Below are 18,197 nucleotides of genomic sequence, written 5' to 3' on the forward strand. Positions count from 1 at the left end.
CACCAATGACAAAGCAATATTCCTCCCATTGATACCAATGATGGGACACTATTCCTCCCAGTGACACGAACCATGGGGCACCATTCCTCCCATTGATACTAATGATGAGGTGCTATGCCTCCCACTGACACCAATGATGGGGCATTATTACTCCCTTTTACACCAATCATGGGACACTATTCCTTCCACTGACACTAATGATGGGACACTATTCCTTCCACTAACACCAGTGATGGAACACATTTCCTCTGACTGATACCAAGGATGGGGCAGTATTCTTCCCACTGACACCAACGACAGAGCAATATTCCTCCCATTGATACCAATGACGGGACACTATTACTTCCCCTAATACCAATGATGGAGCACTGTATGCTCCAACTGACACCAGAACATTTTTTTCTCTCATTGGTCAAAGTACAGCCCCCCTAAAGTTTGAAGGACAGTAAAGTTTGGAGACCCCTGCACTAGAGTAAAAAAACACTTTCTGTATAGGTTAGCCTAGGATTCCCCAAAGTCATGAAAAACTGCAAGGGTCAAAAGTGGGTCAGTAATTGTCTGGGGGTCAGTTAACCCTTTGAGGTCTTTGCAGAGTTCTACACCAGTGCTTAGTCCTGAAGGAAAGTGGCTATCAGCAAGACTGCGTTACCCAGGGTTGGATGGTCAGCTGTCAGGGAGAGCAGAATTGAGTTGTCTCTTTTTGCTATGTCTTGTTAGTGGCCCTGTATACCAGCATAAATGTGTAGTGGTTGAAGAACAAAGAACAATCTGAATGTGCATAAAAGCATCAATGAGCTGAAGAGCTTGGGAGTCTAATCTGAGGGCCGTGTCATACTCTACAAGGTTCCTAACCATCTTGTCTACCATAGTAGCTTCATTCCAATTTCTGCTGTTTTTTGCCATACATGAACTCAAGATTGTCACTAAACATATTTAGTGGAACTCTATCAATCTTACAGCTTAGGGAGTGGATTCAATCACAAAAGGGTTCCATCTGTTGCTGGTGCTACTGTCTTCACCTGCTCTTTTGGTGGGTTTGGAGTGTTTGGCTATCCCAACTGGCTAGTTTGGAATGATGTAACTCTCACATGCCAAGATTGTACACTGAGCTGCTCATGCATGTACACATACAGAAGAATTTCTGTCAGGCAAGTAGAAACATCTATGACAGGAGAGGCATCCACAGTCTCTTCTGTGATAAAATGGATACCTCTCATCACTTTTTATTAATCCAACTTTGGCTTTAACCTGAGCAAGGCCCAGGCCAGTGGCCAGCCGTTTGCAGAAGGATACACAAAATGCAGAGACTTATTTATTATTTGAAAAAAGCAAGAAAACATACATTTTTCAGTTATACCTACATAAACTACAATGTTTGATGTATACTTACAGCCATTTGCTTTTTTCACAAAACAAAGCAGTTTTTCAAAACAGTTTTTGCCTTTTGCTAAAAGCCCCATGCATTTCTAGACAGTTGACAACCCAGGCAGTAAACTGTAGATATCTATGTGGGTTATAAAAAGGATTTGCGCATTCCCATACAAAGGATCAAAAAGTCTTGTATATAGCCAGCTTTGTCTGCTATATATGGCTGTAAGTGTTCACTGTGTCCTATTGAGTTCTGGACATCATTGCAGTTATGGCAGCCATAACACCCACTTGTATAGCACTCTATGCAGTCCAGTTATTGATGCAGAGGTGTAACTGGCTATTATTGCTGTTTGGAAACTGTGCCCATTTCATTTCTTTTTATGGCCTAATTTGGCCCGTTAAAACATATTAAAATTCAATTCATGCTTTATATGTTATGTTACCTAAAACACTAGAACCTCTGGTAAAATGTTATACTCATAGGAGTTATTGGTCAGTCCTACATGTTCAGAGACATTTTTTTTTTCCTCTTCCGAAATTATATTTTGCCCCAATTACCTTATCCAAAATATACTGTATATATTGTGTTACTTATGCCTATGTTTTAGATTTATGATGACAATCATTGGCTTTTCTATAAAGGATTAGGTAGATGCTCCCTGACTGTTGTCTTGTTGTCACCAAAACAGAAAGTGATGAGAAATCCAAAATGTTAACGTTGTCACCAGAACAACAATCTTGCCATATGCTTTAGGGACAACTGTCTAAAAGCACAGTAAGGGGAAGGAAGTCTCTACAATAGGATGTTTGCAGAAAAAAATTAACTAGAGATTTAACCCTTTCCCTACTCTGAGTGTGTGCTCTCACCTCCCCGCTCTTCTTCTGCTTCCTGTCAGCTTCATTTTTTCTTCCCTTTGTTGTCACCATGTGCCCTTGATGGAGTACACAGACTCTGGAGCTATTGCATGACCAGAGTGAGGGCAGACAATCTCATCCACACAGACACAGTTATGGGAAGACACACACCTGGTTCTCACAGCTGCATAGATATACAGTTGTGCTCAAAAGTTTGCATATCCTGCGAAATTGTGAAATTTTGATATTGGTATTGATATTGACAGAGCTGCCAGAAAGAAGCCTTTACTGCGCCAATGCCACAAAAAAATCCAGGTGAGATATGTCAAGGTGTTGTCAAGCATATTGTAACCAGGCTTTTTTACGGCATTGGCGCAGTAAGGGCTTCTTTCTGGAAACTTGGCCATGCAGCTCATTTTTGTTCAACTATCATCATATTGTGCTCCTTCAAATCAAACACACTGTCTTTTTCCAGAGCAGCCTGTACTTCTCCTGACTTTCAATGTATCCTGAACAATTCTTCTGGCAAGTGTGGCTGCAATCTTTATTGGTCTACCTGATCTTGGCTTGATAGCAAGAGTTCCCCGAATTTTCCACTTCTTGATAAGTGATTGAACAGTACTGACTGGCATATTCAAGGCTTTGTATATATTTTTATATCCTTTTCCATCTATAAAGACCCATTACCTTGTTATGTAGGTCTTTTGACAGTTCTTTTCTGCTCCCCATGGCTCAGTATCTAGCCTGTCCAGTGCATTAATTTGAGAGCTAACAAACTCATTGACTATTTATACACAGACACTAATTACAATTTAAAAAGCACCTTTAATTGCCATTTTAACCTGTATGTCTATGCCAAGGCCAAACATTCCAGGGAATGGAAACTTTTGATGGTGGAATTTCTTGCAACGTGGTACTGACATTCTTATGCACATGTATAAGGTTTCCTTGTTGTATATCAGCAAGGTGGCAACTGCCATCTAGCATATTACAGTAGCATGGTTGATGTGCAAGCATAATATGCTTGACAATATACAGGAGACAAGGACACAAACCTACAGCATTGATTCTTCACATATAAGGCCAATTACAAAAATTATTTGACAACATGGTCACATATATTCTGTAGGTCATATGACTACTGTTCTCTTAGGTCACGCATGCCTTTACATGATTCAAAAAGCCACAGGAAGATGGTGTCCTACCAGGGGCGGACTGACCATTTGGAAACTTGGGCACTGCACGAGGGCCCGGGGTCAGTAGGGGGCCCCATGAGATGCCCCTGGTACCTTTTTCATAGGCTTTTTTGAGTTTGGGCAAGGACACAGGGGCCCCATGATCCCCTATTGCCCAGAGGCCCCATGAATTGTCAGTCCGCCCCTGTGTCCTACACAGTAATGTGGAGTTGTACAAGTGGAACTTCAAGAGACTACATAGCACTGTCACTGCCATGGAAATACAGCCATCTTCTATGAGCCCTGTGCTATTACGGCTATTTTACTGGAGCTGATAAATTACAGTCCAGGTAACCATGCTAGCTTATTATGTGTGCATGAAGAGATATTTGCAACATAACGCAGAGCTGCCTGTGTCCGTTTGAGAAGAATTCCCTTTACTTCCTGTCTTGGAGTTGCAATATTGAGAGTAAATTTTTACAAAATCAGAGGAAATTCCTTTTTATCTGCCACTGGAACAAGTGTCCTTTTTGGAAGATTTCCAGTCAGCTTTTTTTCTGGTGACAATTGTAATATTTAGAAATTTCTATTACATTCTGTCTTTGTTATTAATGGCCACTAGGACAAATGGAGAGGGTGAATCTACCCACCAGGGGCAGAGCAATAAAAATCTGACATTGAGCTAATTTTAAAACTAATTCTACAATGATTGCAAGCTGCCAAGACTTTTCCTAACGACCTTATTCAACCATAGCCAAAACTTTACCTTGCTCTCCAAAATGTAAAAAAAAAAATACAAAAATAAAATATTTGGCTATATATACTTTTTAAATAAGTCACAACATCACACCATTACAAATAAGCAGTTCATGGAATATAAAACAAAAATCTAAAAAATAAAAAAAATAAAATGAAAAAGGCCAGGATTAGGCTATATTCATTATTCTCTTCCCAATAACATATGTATGTGGTGGTAGTCTGAGGTTGTGTGCTGGGAACACGTTCGCTGTGCGCTCCCAGCATGCTGACTGAGCTGTCTCCAAAAGCTCTCAGTCATGGCTTCTGGTTGGGAGCCAGCAAGCCAACCACAGCAGTCACCTGAGCCACTCCACCTGCCAACATTAAAGTGTTACTAAACCCAGGACCCTGCATTCACTCTATCTGGTTTCCCACAGTACACACAACATGGAAATGCAATTATTTTAGCAGTTAGAGCAGTCTTGTGACTTCTATCAGTGTTCACCAGAGCACTGGTTAAAGTTTGTAGGAGTTTTCTTTCTGCTGTAGGAGGATGCAGAACCCCTGACCTCTGTTTGGACAGTGCTGATTGGCCCTGTTCTGATCACATGCACTTGTCAAAAAAAATATCTCTCTAGCAATATACACCAAACTGAGCATGTGTGGAGTGTCTTCACATGATATGTCTTATCAGGAGATAAGAGGGGGGGTCCTGGAAGAAGGGAAGGATCAAGCAGCATTTTTACACAATTCAGAGGATTAACCCCTTAGGTTCCACAGGGAGTATAGCAAGCATGCTTTACTGCATATACAGGCCGATTTTACTATTGTGGGTTTAGTAACACTTTAAAGCACACTTAAAGGGCAGTCATCAGGAAGGGGTTATGAAACTGTAGGCAGTGCATTTTTTCAGGTCGATAGACATGCAGTTTCTGAAGGTACTTGTGTGGTAGGTTGTTCCAAGCATCCGTGAAAACCTCTTAAAGTTCAGCTGCTGGCTAAGGATGAGGTTTGCATTCAACACTACCAAGGATTTGCAGCATATTCTGCAGGTTTCAAACTTGCAGTCCTGGTGCACTAATGCAGGACATATAAGTGATCAGACGACTATAAAAATCACTTCTAGTACATATCTGGCAGTCAAATTAAAAAATTTAAACAAACTTCTGGTTTCTATATCAGCCATGAGTCTGTTTACATGGGATGCAGCCCAGAGCCGGGGAATCATGTAGTCAATTTAGTGCCCACTGTGGAAAATAAATTCCTTGCTAAATAGCAGGAACCCTATGAGATACTAAATATAGTTGAGGAGTACATTTCAAATTATACTACCCAGACAGATGGAAGAAGGAGCAGATCTGCCATGGAAATGTAATTAAAGCCTAGAAAGATGGAGAAGCCCTTAGCCAGGGATGGTAGGCCCCCTAAGAAAGAGGAAGTCATATGGGAGATTTAGATATTTAATTCCCTGTCTTCAGACCAGCAGCAAGAAGTGATAGATTTTCTGCAATGAAGTAGGGATATTTTTTCAGTGTTGCCAAACTGCACAGAAATATTTTAGCATGACATCATGGACCCCAAGGCTTGAGTTGGACTTAGGCTGTATTGTGTCTCAGAATCCCATAGACAGGCAGTAGCCAAGGAAGTACAGAGCCTGTTAGATCTTGGGGTAATTGAGGAAGCCAAACCAAAGTGGTGTAGTCCAATGGTAATGGTTCCCGAGGCTGATGGTGCATTGAGGTTCTGCAGTGACTTCAGAAAATTGAATGAGCTATCAAAGTTTGATGCCTATGTCAAGAGTTGTTGAATTTATTGAGAGGATGGATCCCAGAGGATTCATAACAACCTTTGACCATTTTTATTGGTAGGTGCCACTAATGGAGGAGGTAAAAGAAAACACACCATCCACTACCCTGCAGGGCTTTTTCCAGTACGTTTCACCTTTAGGGTTTTCCTGCTACACATCAGTGAACGATGAATGAGATTCTTAGGTCTAGCACTTCATAATGGCTTTCTTAGATGATGTATTGGTTTTTGGCCTTTGGCCCTGCCCAAAAGAGTCATTTCCTCAGGGCAGAGGCAATCCTTAACTCCATAGGACAAGTAAGTTTAATAACAAATCCAAAGAAGTGTGCCATAGGTCCGGAAGAGGCACTGTACCTTGGATACAAAACTGGGTTGGCCAGATAAAACCTCAAATACATGAGGTGAAAGCAATTAGGTATAGGCCCACTCCTATTAGCAAGAAGCAGATTTGTGTTCAGACCTGTGTATCTATCTCTGTGTGGGTGTAAACACTTGGAAAAATCCAAACAGCTGCTGCAACTCCCAGGCTGGCATTGGTTTTTACAGGCTGGATGCACAGAACACCTGTCATTATCTGGGTGTATAAACACAACCCTTTGCAGGGAGGTACGGGTCTATGCGCCCCCGTGAATAAAGCCAATTGTAGAGTCTGGCATCTCTGACTTCCTTCTGAAAATGCTAATTGTGTGGCCTTCTCTGGCTTCAATATATTCTGAGACACTGACCTTGGCTCATGCTTTATATACTTGTTTCAAGACAAGTCAGGGAAATACTGAAGTCGCTAGTTCGCTAATGTTAACATTTAGTAAAGCAATGTATATGGCATTATATGGTTAGGTTGTAATTATAATAATCTGACATATGTTTGTATTTTTTTCAGAATTTTCTCCAAGGAGCTTAACACAGGTGAGTTTGGATAACATCATTTAGCATTTTGTTAAGGTTATTTACAGTAGTATTTAAAACACATAAAGTGGAATTCATAAAGACTGGCGCAGACAGATTTTGCAAAACTATCTCTCATGCATTCTAAATGTGGTGAAGAATGTACCAAATTCATGTACCTCTCTAAAACTTGTACCTTAATTTGGCTCATGCTGCACCACTTTTAGAATTCACTTGAGACACTTTCTCCAAATCTGTCTGAGACAGTTTTTCTTTCTGTACCCCAAAAAAGATTTGGCCTTAATTAGCTCCACTTTTACATTTGGCGCATTCAATGCCACACAATGTAGAAATGGCGCATTCAATGCCACACAATGTAGAAATGGCGCATTCAATGCCACACAATGTAGAAATGGCGCATTCAATGCCACACAATGTAGAAATGGCACATTCAATGCCACACAATGTAGAAATGGAGCATTCAATGCCACACAATGTAGAAATGGAGCCTTGAATGCCACACAATGTAAAAATGGCACATTCAATACCACACAATGTAAAAGTGGTGCATTTTAGAACTACCTGAATTTGTTGCACAAGTCGTTGTCAGAACCAAAAGTGTTGCAAATGCTTTATGAATTTGGAGCAGTTCATTAACAAGATGGATTAGCGCCAGAAAAGTGGTGCAGCATTTTTAGTAAATTCCCCCCATAGTAATTTACTAGAGCACAGGTTCCCAGCTTTGTGGGAAAGATTTTAATAAATCTTTTTGATTAAACTTGATAATGTTATTGATTACAAAACTGTAAAACATTTCAATTCAACTGTATTCATTTGCATATTCAATTCATGCTAATAGGAACTGTATCATTTCAGACAACATTTGAGCATTTGGATACTGCTATTAGCAATATGAAAGGTGTTTAAAAAGCTCAAGTGGCCCACAAGCTTGTGGCAACTTCCCTTAAGACTAAGGGAAACTGATCATCATCATTGAAGCGGAGTTCCCGCTTTTTTTTTTCTCCCCTGAAAGACAATGGTCTGCCTTTTCACAGTCCATTTTGGCAATATATATATATATGTATATTTTTTTCCTAAATACCTTTGATTGATCATTTCTGTCTCCGCTTCCTGTTGCGGCCGCCTAGGCAATTACATCATCAGGCATTTCCTAGGGTTTCTGGGATATTGGTGTCATCTATCCCAACAGTCCTAGGGAATGCCTAATACCAAAATCTTGTGTTATTATGAGACCGGAAGTGACGCGTTAGCGGGGATTTCTTCATACTGCGCAGGTTCAAGATTGCTCCTTCTTCACACTGAAAGTGCAGCGCCTTCTTAACACTGCGAGAATGGGAAGTGCATGCTGGGTAGCCAGCTGCACAATTTCCTGGAAGAATGTCTGAGTAGGCTTCAGGTGCCCACACTTAAGATGGCAGCGTTCACAATATGAGGCTTCTTAAGTAATTTTATTTTTTATAAGTAAAGCAAAGGATTACAAGCACAGGTGATCTCAACTTGCATTGCCTAAGATGCCACTCTCACGTGGGTGTCTTTAGAAAAAAATTTATTAAACGGCTGGAACTCCGCTTTAAATAGAGAGAGTATATATGATATTCCATGTGTGAAGTAAGATGAGCATCTTGGCTCTGGTGCCAACTGCATCGGTGGCTTTTAGCCCTTGGTAACCCTGATTCGCTGTCCTTTGCTCATCTGTGGAAACAAGAAGCAGTATTAGAAATATGTATAAATGACATAGTATACAGATGCTACTACCTGCTTAAATGTTCTCAAATCCCGACCTTAAAGTTGCATATAGGCAAACATTTTGGACAGAGTAAGGGAGAGTTATAGTCAGTGCCATCTGTGTTCAATTGGGGAAATTTACCTTCACTTCCTGTTCCATAACCAGAACAGGAAGTGAGAGGAAATCCCTGCATATTAATGGAATCCCTTGCGCCCACAGGTCACCAGAACTAGTGTCCCCCATTGGAAGATTTCCCCTCTATTATATTGTTGGATAACCCAAAATTTGTGATTTTCTTGTACTTTAACTTTTTTAAATGATAATGGTAAACAGGACAAATAGAAAGGGTGAATCTCCCTAATGGGAGCACAGACAGTAGTAAAACCCGACAGGGGTTCTAATCTTTCTCCACTCTATCCAAAATGAAAAATAAAACGTTTTGCCTTTAGTACTACTTCAAAGTGTATGCAATCCTTAACAATGAACTTCTCTTATTTACTCCCTTTTTGGCTGGGTAAATATACGTACCATTGTAGACTTTTTGTTATATCTGTCCACCTGTTGTTGTGTCTGAAACTTAGAGCTGCCTTATGTCCTGTGCACACTTCTTGTGTCCTCTCAAGGAGTTCTCACAGTTCTTATCTTGCACTACAGAACTAGTCTCTATGTTGTGGACTGATACGCCTTTTCTTAAGCCGGCCATAGATGGAGCAATTTTCTTTCCTGTAACCATGGGTTTCAGGAAAGAAAATCATATGATTCCCCCATCAACACAGTCAGTGTCGATGGAGAAATCCCTACCGCAGAGCTCTTGTGTTCTTGTGGGGGTGGGGGAGCTGTCCTTTCCGGGAGAACATAGTGATTACTGCTAGCAGCTATAATAGCCACTAGCAATAATCGCATGTTAAATCCCACAGGCTGGTTCTCCCCAGGCTGACTGATCGATCAACTTGGGTATATTCAGCCTGCCCATACATGGTTTGAATCTCGGCCAGATCAGCAGGGACTGACAGAGATTTGAACTGTCTATGGCCAGCTTTAGATTGAAATTTAAAGGACAAATGTTGGAACTGCTCAGTTTTCTGTTGTTAAACTATGTGATCCCTCCTGTTTAACCTGTTGTCAATCCTATAAGCAGACAGTGGATATGAAAATCTCGACTTTCTTCTAGAACAGGGGTCTCCAAACTTTCTAAACAAAGGGCCAGTTTACTGTCCTTCAAACGTTAGGAGGGCTGGACTGTGGCCAGCGGGAGTAGTAATTGTCTCGGTGTCAGTGAGAGTAAACAGTGTCCACTTTTTGGTATTAGGGGGCGGAACAGTACCCCATTGTTGGTGTCAGTGAGAGGAATAATGCGCCAGCCTTGGTGTCAGTGAGAGAAATAATGCCCCATTGTAGGTTTCAAGGGCAGGAACTATGCTCCATTGTTGCTGACAAAAGTGGCCTAAGGGCCTAATTAAAGCAAGCAAAGGGCCGCAGTTTGGAAACCACTGTTCTAGAATAATAGCAATTTTTTACCCAGCTTGCACTGCTCATAACCTGTCAAAGCAGAGATTCAATATTCACGTGTGGTTTTGATTGGCGACTTATACCTGAATGCATTCCGCCAAGTCTTTTCAGCAGGGACCACCAGGTTGGCATCAGAGGAATATAGAATTGCATGGATTCCAGAACAAAAGTAATATCTACTTACATGTGTTTTCCTTTGTTAATTTTTGACTGTCACTTTGGTCCCATTCACATATGCACCTTTTTAGTGTGATATGGTGTGCCAAGCCATTCCAAATGAATTGGGAAGGCAATAAATATCAGGAAGATCAAATCGACTGCTACGGACAGTACAGACCAAGTCAATTTTCCATGATTCACTTCTGTAAACAGACCACAGAAGTAAAATGCATGCAGCCAATGTAGTTAGTATAGTTCTTAATATCCTCATAAAATTGATAGGTCATATGTTCATGCCTTGGTTGTACATATGCATGTTTTTGCACGTTGTCACACTTTGTGAGTTGAACAGCTCACTTAATTTCATAGGACTGCCCTGCACATGGCAAACACAGCAAAGAAGCTCATGTACATTTTGGGCTTCGGTTTTTCTTTGCTTTTACTATGCTTCTAGTACTGCACCTTCTTGCTCATTTATTTAATTGTAAGAACGTGCTTCTTGCTTGGCATGTTTGGGGGTGCCATTACCAATAAATGGCACTGCAAGTGCAGTAAGCTGTGTGAATAATATGAAAGATAATAGTTGGTTGGTTGCTATGGGCAACAGACTGGTTGAGATAGAACTTGTCTCAGACACTTTTATTTAATTCCTCCCAATAATTGTCAATTCCGCACCCTGTGCTAGGCCAGCATATGCGTGGATGTGCAGGTAAGATCTGTCTCAATGGGCATACTTTGCTCCATGGACTTGTTCGTACATAAGACAGGGTTAGGTGTTCTGTAGCCCACATAAGTAAACTGGTCTGTTAAGACTTCTTGGGATTTCAGTGTAGCATAGTGTTACAAGATTTTTGGCAAGCTCAACAGCTATTTTTTGGCTCTTATTGATCAGATATAACAAAAGGCAATAAACAGTATGTTTAAAACACCAAAAGGGAGTAAATACAATTTCTAGGGTTTACATATCCTTTAAATGGATGTGTAACTGTCCAAAACTTGCATGACTACAATGATTATGCCATTATAGTCATGGTAGCAAAACTTCATGAAACAAAAAATGCCCAGACTGCCATTGGTTATATTTGCACATACAGCACATTTCCAATAATTAAATGCAGGGAGACTTAAAAGATAGTAGACAAGCTTTCTGTAGCAACCAATCAGATTCTCTTTGTCTGTCTGCTATTGAGGGCATTTGAAGCTATCCTCTGGTAACCTTTATTTCTTTATTGTCCATTGAGGGGCAGAGGAATTTAGGAATTATTAAGCAGTCCAGTTATACCGCTGCCTGCAGGAGTATGGACACTGGCAAACAAAATATGTTAGGCCAACCACTGTAAAACTCAACCTCTAACTGTAATGCCTCACTGTTCCAGTGGACTGGACTCCATTTCTTCAACTCTGATGAAAAAAGTCTACCTATATATCTTGTTTACCTTGGGGACCATACCTAGACCCCTCTATAGTGGGGCTGGCCTGTAATGCTTGTTTCAGGCACTGGATCCTGTGTTGGGTGCTCACCTTGGCATGTTATTGCAACAAGTGTAGTAAGCTTCAGAGTGCTATACAGGTCCAGGGCCATGGTCCAAATCTATGGTTCCCAGAACCTTTCGTTTACACAGTTTGTGGACTGGACAAACTAAATGTCCAGATTTGGCCATGTTTGCCTACCTAAACCTCTTGTTGCTGCAACAGGAAGTCATTCATTTGGTGGCGGTACAAGTATCATCGGTTGATAGGACACAAATGGCTGCACAATGTCATTAGTTGCTGTCACATACAGTGGGGATCGAAAGTTTGGGCACCCCAGCTAAAAATTTGTATTAATGTGCATAAAGAAGCTAAGGAAAGATGGAAAAATCTCCAAAAGGCATCAAATTACAGATTAGACATTCTTATAATATGTCAACAAAAGTTAGATTTTATTTCCATCATTTACACTTTCAAAATAACAGAAAACAAAAAAATGGCGTCTGCAAGAGTTTGGGCACCCTGCTGAGTTAATATCTTGTACTGCCCCCTTTGGCAAGTATCACAGCTTGTAAACGCTTTTTGTAGCCAGCCAAGAGTCTTTCAATTCTTGTTTGAGGTATCTTTGCCCATTCTTCCTTACAAAAGTCTTCCAGTTCTTTGAGATTTATGGGCTGTCTGTCACTCACTGCTCTTTTAAGGTCTATCCATAGATTTTCAATTATGTTGAGGTCAGGAGATTGTGAAGGCCATGGCAAAGCCTTCAGTTTACGCCTCTTGATGTAATCCCCCGTGGATTTCGAGGTGTGTTTAGGATCATTATCCATTTGTAGAAGCCATCCTCTCTTTAACTTCAGCTTTTTCACAGATGGCATCAAGTTACCATCCAAAATTTGCTGAAATTTTATTGAATCCATTTTTCCTTCTACTCGTGAGATGTTCCCTGTGCCACTGGCTGCAACACAACCCCAAAGCATGATTGATCCAACCCCATGCTTAACAGTTGGACAGAGGTTCTTTTCATTAAATTCTGTGCCCCTTCTTCAAACGTACCTTTGCTCATTCCGGCCAAAAAGTTAAATTTTAACCTCATCGGTCCACAGAACTTGTTTTCAAAATGCATCAGGCTTGTCTATATGTTCATTTGCAAAGTTCAAACGATGATTTTTGTGGTGAGGACGTAGAAGAGGTTTCTTCTGATGACTCTTCCATGAAGACCATATTTGTACAAGTATCTCTTTATAGTGGAATAGTGTACCACAACTCCAGTGTCTGCCAGATCTTTCTGGAGGGATCGTTCAGTCAAACGTGGGTTTTGAATTGTTTTTCTCACAATCCTGCGAGCTGTTCTGTCTGATATTTTTCTTGGTCTTCCAGATCTTGCTTTAACTTCCACTGTTCCTGATGACTGCCATTTCTTAATTACATTCCGAACAGAGGATATTGACATCTGAAAACGCTTTGCTATCTTCTTATAGCCTTCTCCAGCTTTGTGAGCGTCAACTATTTTCAGTTTCAGTTTTCTAGACACCTGCTTAGAAGAACCCATGGTGCTGATTGTTGGGGCAAGGTCAGATGAGTCTGGGCTTTTAAAACCTTTGAGCTGGACATCACCTGGTCTTCCCAGATGATGATTGAGAACAATCCATGACACTGGCAGGTCTCAGCTTTGCAAAGGGGGCAGTGCATGCTATAAATTCTGCAGGGTGCCCAAACTTTTGCAGACGCCAATTTTTTGTTTTCTGTTATTTTGAAAGTGAAAATGATGGAAATAAAATCTAACTTTTGTTGACATATTATAAGAATGTCTAATCTGTAATTTGATGCCTTTTGGAGATTTTTCCATCTTTCCTTGGCTTCTTTATGCACATTAATACAAATTTTTAGCTGGGGTGCCCAAACTTTCGATCCCCACTGTACCTGTTAGTGGAGCTCGAGTTGATGTGGGGGCCTCTTGCGCAGTCCCTGTTCAAGCATCCCTGGTGGTGGAGACAGGGACTACTAGGGTAGCAGAAAGGCGCAGGTGCCAGGAAATTGGTGCAATTACAGCGGAACTCCACCCAACAAGGAAAGTTCCGCTTTAAGGACTGTTTCCCCGCTCTCCATTAAGGATTGGCACCTTTGGGGGGTGGGGGGGAGTGGGTACCCGAGTATGACATGTACCCTGCTCCCACTTCCGGTCCGATCGCAGGCTTTCAGAAACACAAGTCACTCAGAAAAGCTGAAGACCATCCAGCAATAATACTTGTCAGGCCGTTGGTTTAAATAGGTCACCAGGCATCAGAATCTGTGGATGTGCCCATGCATGCACATGTGCACCATGACATGTACGCATTCTCATTCTGCCAAGTCCAGTTATACAACTATGCTCACGAGTATGAACATGCACACAAAAATGAGCAGAGCCAGTCTTAGATTGCTGACAGTTGCTAAGAAGCAGGCAACCACCAATGTCATAGTTACATAGTTAGTTCGGCTGAAAAAAGACAAAAGTCCATCCAGTTCAACCATAGAAAAAAAAGAAAAAAGTTATAATCCTAAACCCACAGTTGATCCAGAGGAAGGCAAAAAAAACCCAGCAAAGCAAAGCATGTCCTAGCAACTGGGACATTAGTGCAGGGGCGGACTGACCATTTGTAAACTCGGGAACTGCCCGAGGGCCCGGGGTCAGTAGGGGGCCCCATGAGATACCCCTGGTACCTTTCTCATAGGCTTTTTTGACATTGGGCAAGGACACAGGGGCCCCATGATCCCCTATTGCTCGGGGGTCCCATGAGTTGTCAGTCCGCCCCTGCATTAGTGCAATGTGTTTTTGATAAGATTTTCAGTGAGATTTTTTAGTGCAACTGCAATGCGACTCGGTGCATTTTTTATGTGTTTACTACTGTGACTCAACCCTGCTGTTACTGATTTTTTTCACCAGTGTTCTAACTTCATGTGGGCATAAGTATAATCCGATTGTTTAAGAACTCCTAAATTTCCATGTCCCTCAGTGGACTTTAAGAAAATGTTTTTACTGTAAGTACAATTGTTACAATTTGCAATTTAATTCAATTTGTATACCCCTTGCACAGAATGAACCACTTGGGCACAGATTGGATCAAGAAGAGCTACAAATACCGACAATACAGGTTTGCCCATATTGTTCTGTAGAGTTCCAAGATGGACAAGTGTATGAGGATCATGTGATGTGTCACAGTATTGAAGATGATAACTAACGTTGTGTAATATTACTTCAGCTTGACCACTTTGTTGCTTGAGGTAGACATAGGAGGAAATTTAAAAGAACATGTACATGGAAGTTCAGAGCAATAAAGGAGCAGTGTGGAAGCATTTTTTGAAAAATTCTGAACACTTGCCCTCTTTTTCAAAAACCTGCAATGCTTAGTTGGTTTAAAATTAAATGTTTATTTGTAAAACAAAGATTATATATATATAACACATAAACTAACATAATTAAATACAAAAACTGAAAAACACATTTTCATTTATCTGTATGATGTATGTATGCCTGTTTGAGTTAGAATAAATGTTGCAATGCAAATAATCTGTGCAAACTGTTGCAATGTAATGGTGCAGATAATGTAACAAATACATTTTGTAAATACCCCCTTGGCAGTGGGAGGTAGATATCATACTATTGTTTGTATTGAATCATAATAATGAATAAAAATCGCTCCCTATGGAATCGCAATATTTATCTTTTTTAGCAATGTTATTTGATTACTATATTTTTTTTTTTATTGAATTTAGCATAGTCCTTGTTAACAATTTGTTTTCTATTCGATGTATAAAAAAAATTGCTGGATGGCTGCTTCTTGAAGGTGGGAGGCCATTTTAACCACTTGCCTAATGGGGCAATTTAGACTTTTTTTTAACATTCATGTTAAAATCAGCATTTTTTTAATAGAAAATTACTTAGAACCCTTAAACATGATACCAATTTGTGGGAAAAAAATACACTTAAATGAATTCTAGTGCACACAAACAAAATATAATACTTAATTTTTTGTAAATATAAAATATGATGTTGCGTTGAGTAAATAGATACCAAACATATTAAGACTTAAAACGGCGCATTATTGTGACATGGTAACAAACTATGGTACTCAAAATTGCTTGTCACGGAGGTGTAGGTGGGACAGAACACATGCGGAGAGCACTGGGACACACAAGGCTTCTATTGAGTGACAGTGAGGGCACACAATTAGAATAGCAAGCAGAGTTCTGGTAGAAAAAAAAAGGTTAAGTCCGTAACACTGGGTGGGCACACAACAAGGATCACCGAGTTCTGGTAGCCAAAAGGGGGTTAGTCCATAGCACAGTCTGGACCCACAACAGGGAGGCAAGGGGTATGTCCTCGCACAGGAGTTGGCACACAGCAAGGAGGCAGAACTCTGGTGGACAAGGTTTAAGTCCTCAGCACGGGGGTTGGCACACAGCACAGCGGCAGAACTCTGGAGAACGGTTGAGAGAGCAAGTGGCCACTAGCAGTGGCAGGCCAGCCAGGCTCCTCAAAGGTCCACGGGTCCTGGGATGGAGAGGGGGCTGTAGGGTCTGGCTGCAGCACCTCTCACAGCACAATAGCAGGGGAGGAGAAGAGCGAGCAGGGGAGTGACTGCTTGTGCCTGGGTCCTGCTCCGGTATTTACCTCTGGAGCAAGAGGCTCTCAGGTTGCCAGGCAACACAAGCCCAGGCATTGGGTTGCTGTAGCAATAAGCCCCACACCCTCACTGCGGCCACAGGGAGCGCGGTCTCTGTCTCCAGCGGGCGCAGAGCGCAGGAACATCGGGGCTGCACTGTGTTAACCGAGACAACAGAAGGGGCGCTTGGCGATGGATAGATGGCCTGCATGTGGGGAATCCACATGCAGGTGCAGTGGAGAGGCAGACTCCTTGGTGCTCGGCCGATGAAAGGTGTGGAAGTCCCCAGCAGGAGGAAGCTCCCTGGCGCCTGGCACACCACTTAAGTGGGCTACATGCGGGCGCAGGGGCATGCAATGGGGCAGTGGAGTGCAGGGATCCAGGGGGGGGGGAGAACGAGGAGCAGGGGGAACCGTGACATTGCCCATAGGTGGTGCTCTAAAAGCTTTTACAGGTTATCAGTTTAGAGTTAAATTGTGAGCTATGGCACTGGAAATATTATTCTTACCCTGACATTCTTGATGATGCCTCATATGTTTGGTGCAATCACTGTTTACATATGTATACTGGACCTACATGCACGTTTGCATTTGTGTGCAAGCAAGAGGGGACAGGGGTGCTTTTAAATGTTTGTAATTATTTTTCTTTATTTCATTTACATTTTTTAAACTTTTTAATATTTTTTCATTTGATATTATTGCTATCACAAGGGGTGAACAAGCTCCTTGTGATAACTTTTGGCAGTGACAGGTACTCTGTATTGAGATATCATGGGTCTAAATGTCTCCCCTGCCTTTCAAAGCATCTGATCACACAGATCTTTTTTGATCAGATGCTTACGTGGCTGGTACGGAATGATGGCCCTGAAATCCTCATCACTTCGAGTTTCACTAGTCACAGAGGAGATGGGGTGGCAGTGTGGAGGGGAGGGGCTATTCTACACACTGTAAAAGTGATCAGGTGGCTGTAAAGCTACTCAGATCACTTTTACTGGAAAGTTTTTTGTTGGCTCTAAAAAAAAATGGTACAAGGATCATGCAGCCATGATCCTGGTATAACTGCTTGCTGGCGAGGCAGTATATATACAAGGCCATATATAAACAGCCTCTGGGCAGCAAGTGGTTAAAACGGCTTCCCCTCTGCAATGCTCATGTATGCCCTCTAGCATGCACAAGTATGCTCTGTGACCACACTGTCCCTGATTACTAGCCAAACCAGTCAGTGTCACTAAAGCTAGCGCAACCAGCCACAGTGTCCCTGGTCCTTAGCCAAAGCAGTCACAGTGTCACCAGACCAGTGCAGCCAGCTACAGTGTCCATGATAGCTAGCCACACCAGTGCCAATGTCCACATACCAGTGTAAGCAAGCAAGTGTTCTGATCACTAGCCTTACCAGACCAGTACAGCAAGCCACAGTGTTTCTGATCACTAACCACACCAGTGCCAGTGTCACCATACCAGTGTACGCCAATCAGTGTTCCTGATTACTGCCACAGTCATCAGGGACACGATGACTGACTGCACTTATCTGGTGACACTGTGACTGGTGTTTGGTAGCAATCGGGAACACTGTTGCTGTCTTATGCTGGTTGGGTGTTCCTGATTGCTGCCAGTGTCACCAGACTAGTACAGCGAGTCACAGTGTTCCTAATTGTTAGTACATCATTCTCTGTGTTACCAGACCAGTGCAGCCAGCCACAGTGTTCCTGATTGCCACTAGACCAGTGCCAGTGTTGTCAGTCCACTGTAATCCAGCAACAGTGCTCCTGATCACTACCAACCAGTGTACGCCATCAGAGGAGAGGGTGTTCAGTATCCTACTCCCCGGGCCGGATCACGG

The 18,197-nt window shown here is 41.8% G+C and overlaps 1 protein-coding gene across 3 annotated transcripts in view; it reads left to right on the top strand.

The window, feature by feature from the left end:
- CALCOCO2 (calcium binding and coiled-coil domain 2) overlaps nucleotides 1–15,409 on the top strand; it is a 113,398-nt gene extending 97,989 nt beyond the window's left edge. For all 3 annotated transcript variants that reach the window (XM_089674362.1, XM_089674363.1, XM_089674364.1), the window contains 2 exons: nucleotides 6,826–6,851; nucleotides 14,790–15,409. In XM_089674362.1, coding sequence (XP_089530488.1) covers nucleotides 6,826–6,851; nucleotides 14,790–14,933 — 170 coding nt within the window. In that variant the 3' untranslated portion in view covers nucleotides 14,934–15,409. The remainder of the gene's footprint in view (nucleotides 1–6,825; nucleotides 6,852–14,789) is intronic.
- Nucleotides 15,410–18,197: the final 2,788 nt, after the last annotated feature.

The sequence above is a fragment of the Staurois parvus genome, unplaced genomic scaffold (assembly GCF_062004578.1).
Source record: "Staurois parvus isolate SC_StPar_1 unplaced genomic scaffold, SC_StPar_1.0 ptg000151l, whole genome shotgun sequence".
Taxonomy (NCBI): Eukaryota; Metazoa; Chordata; class Amphibia; order Anura; family Ranidae; genus Staurois; species Staurois parvus.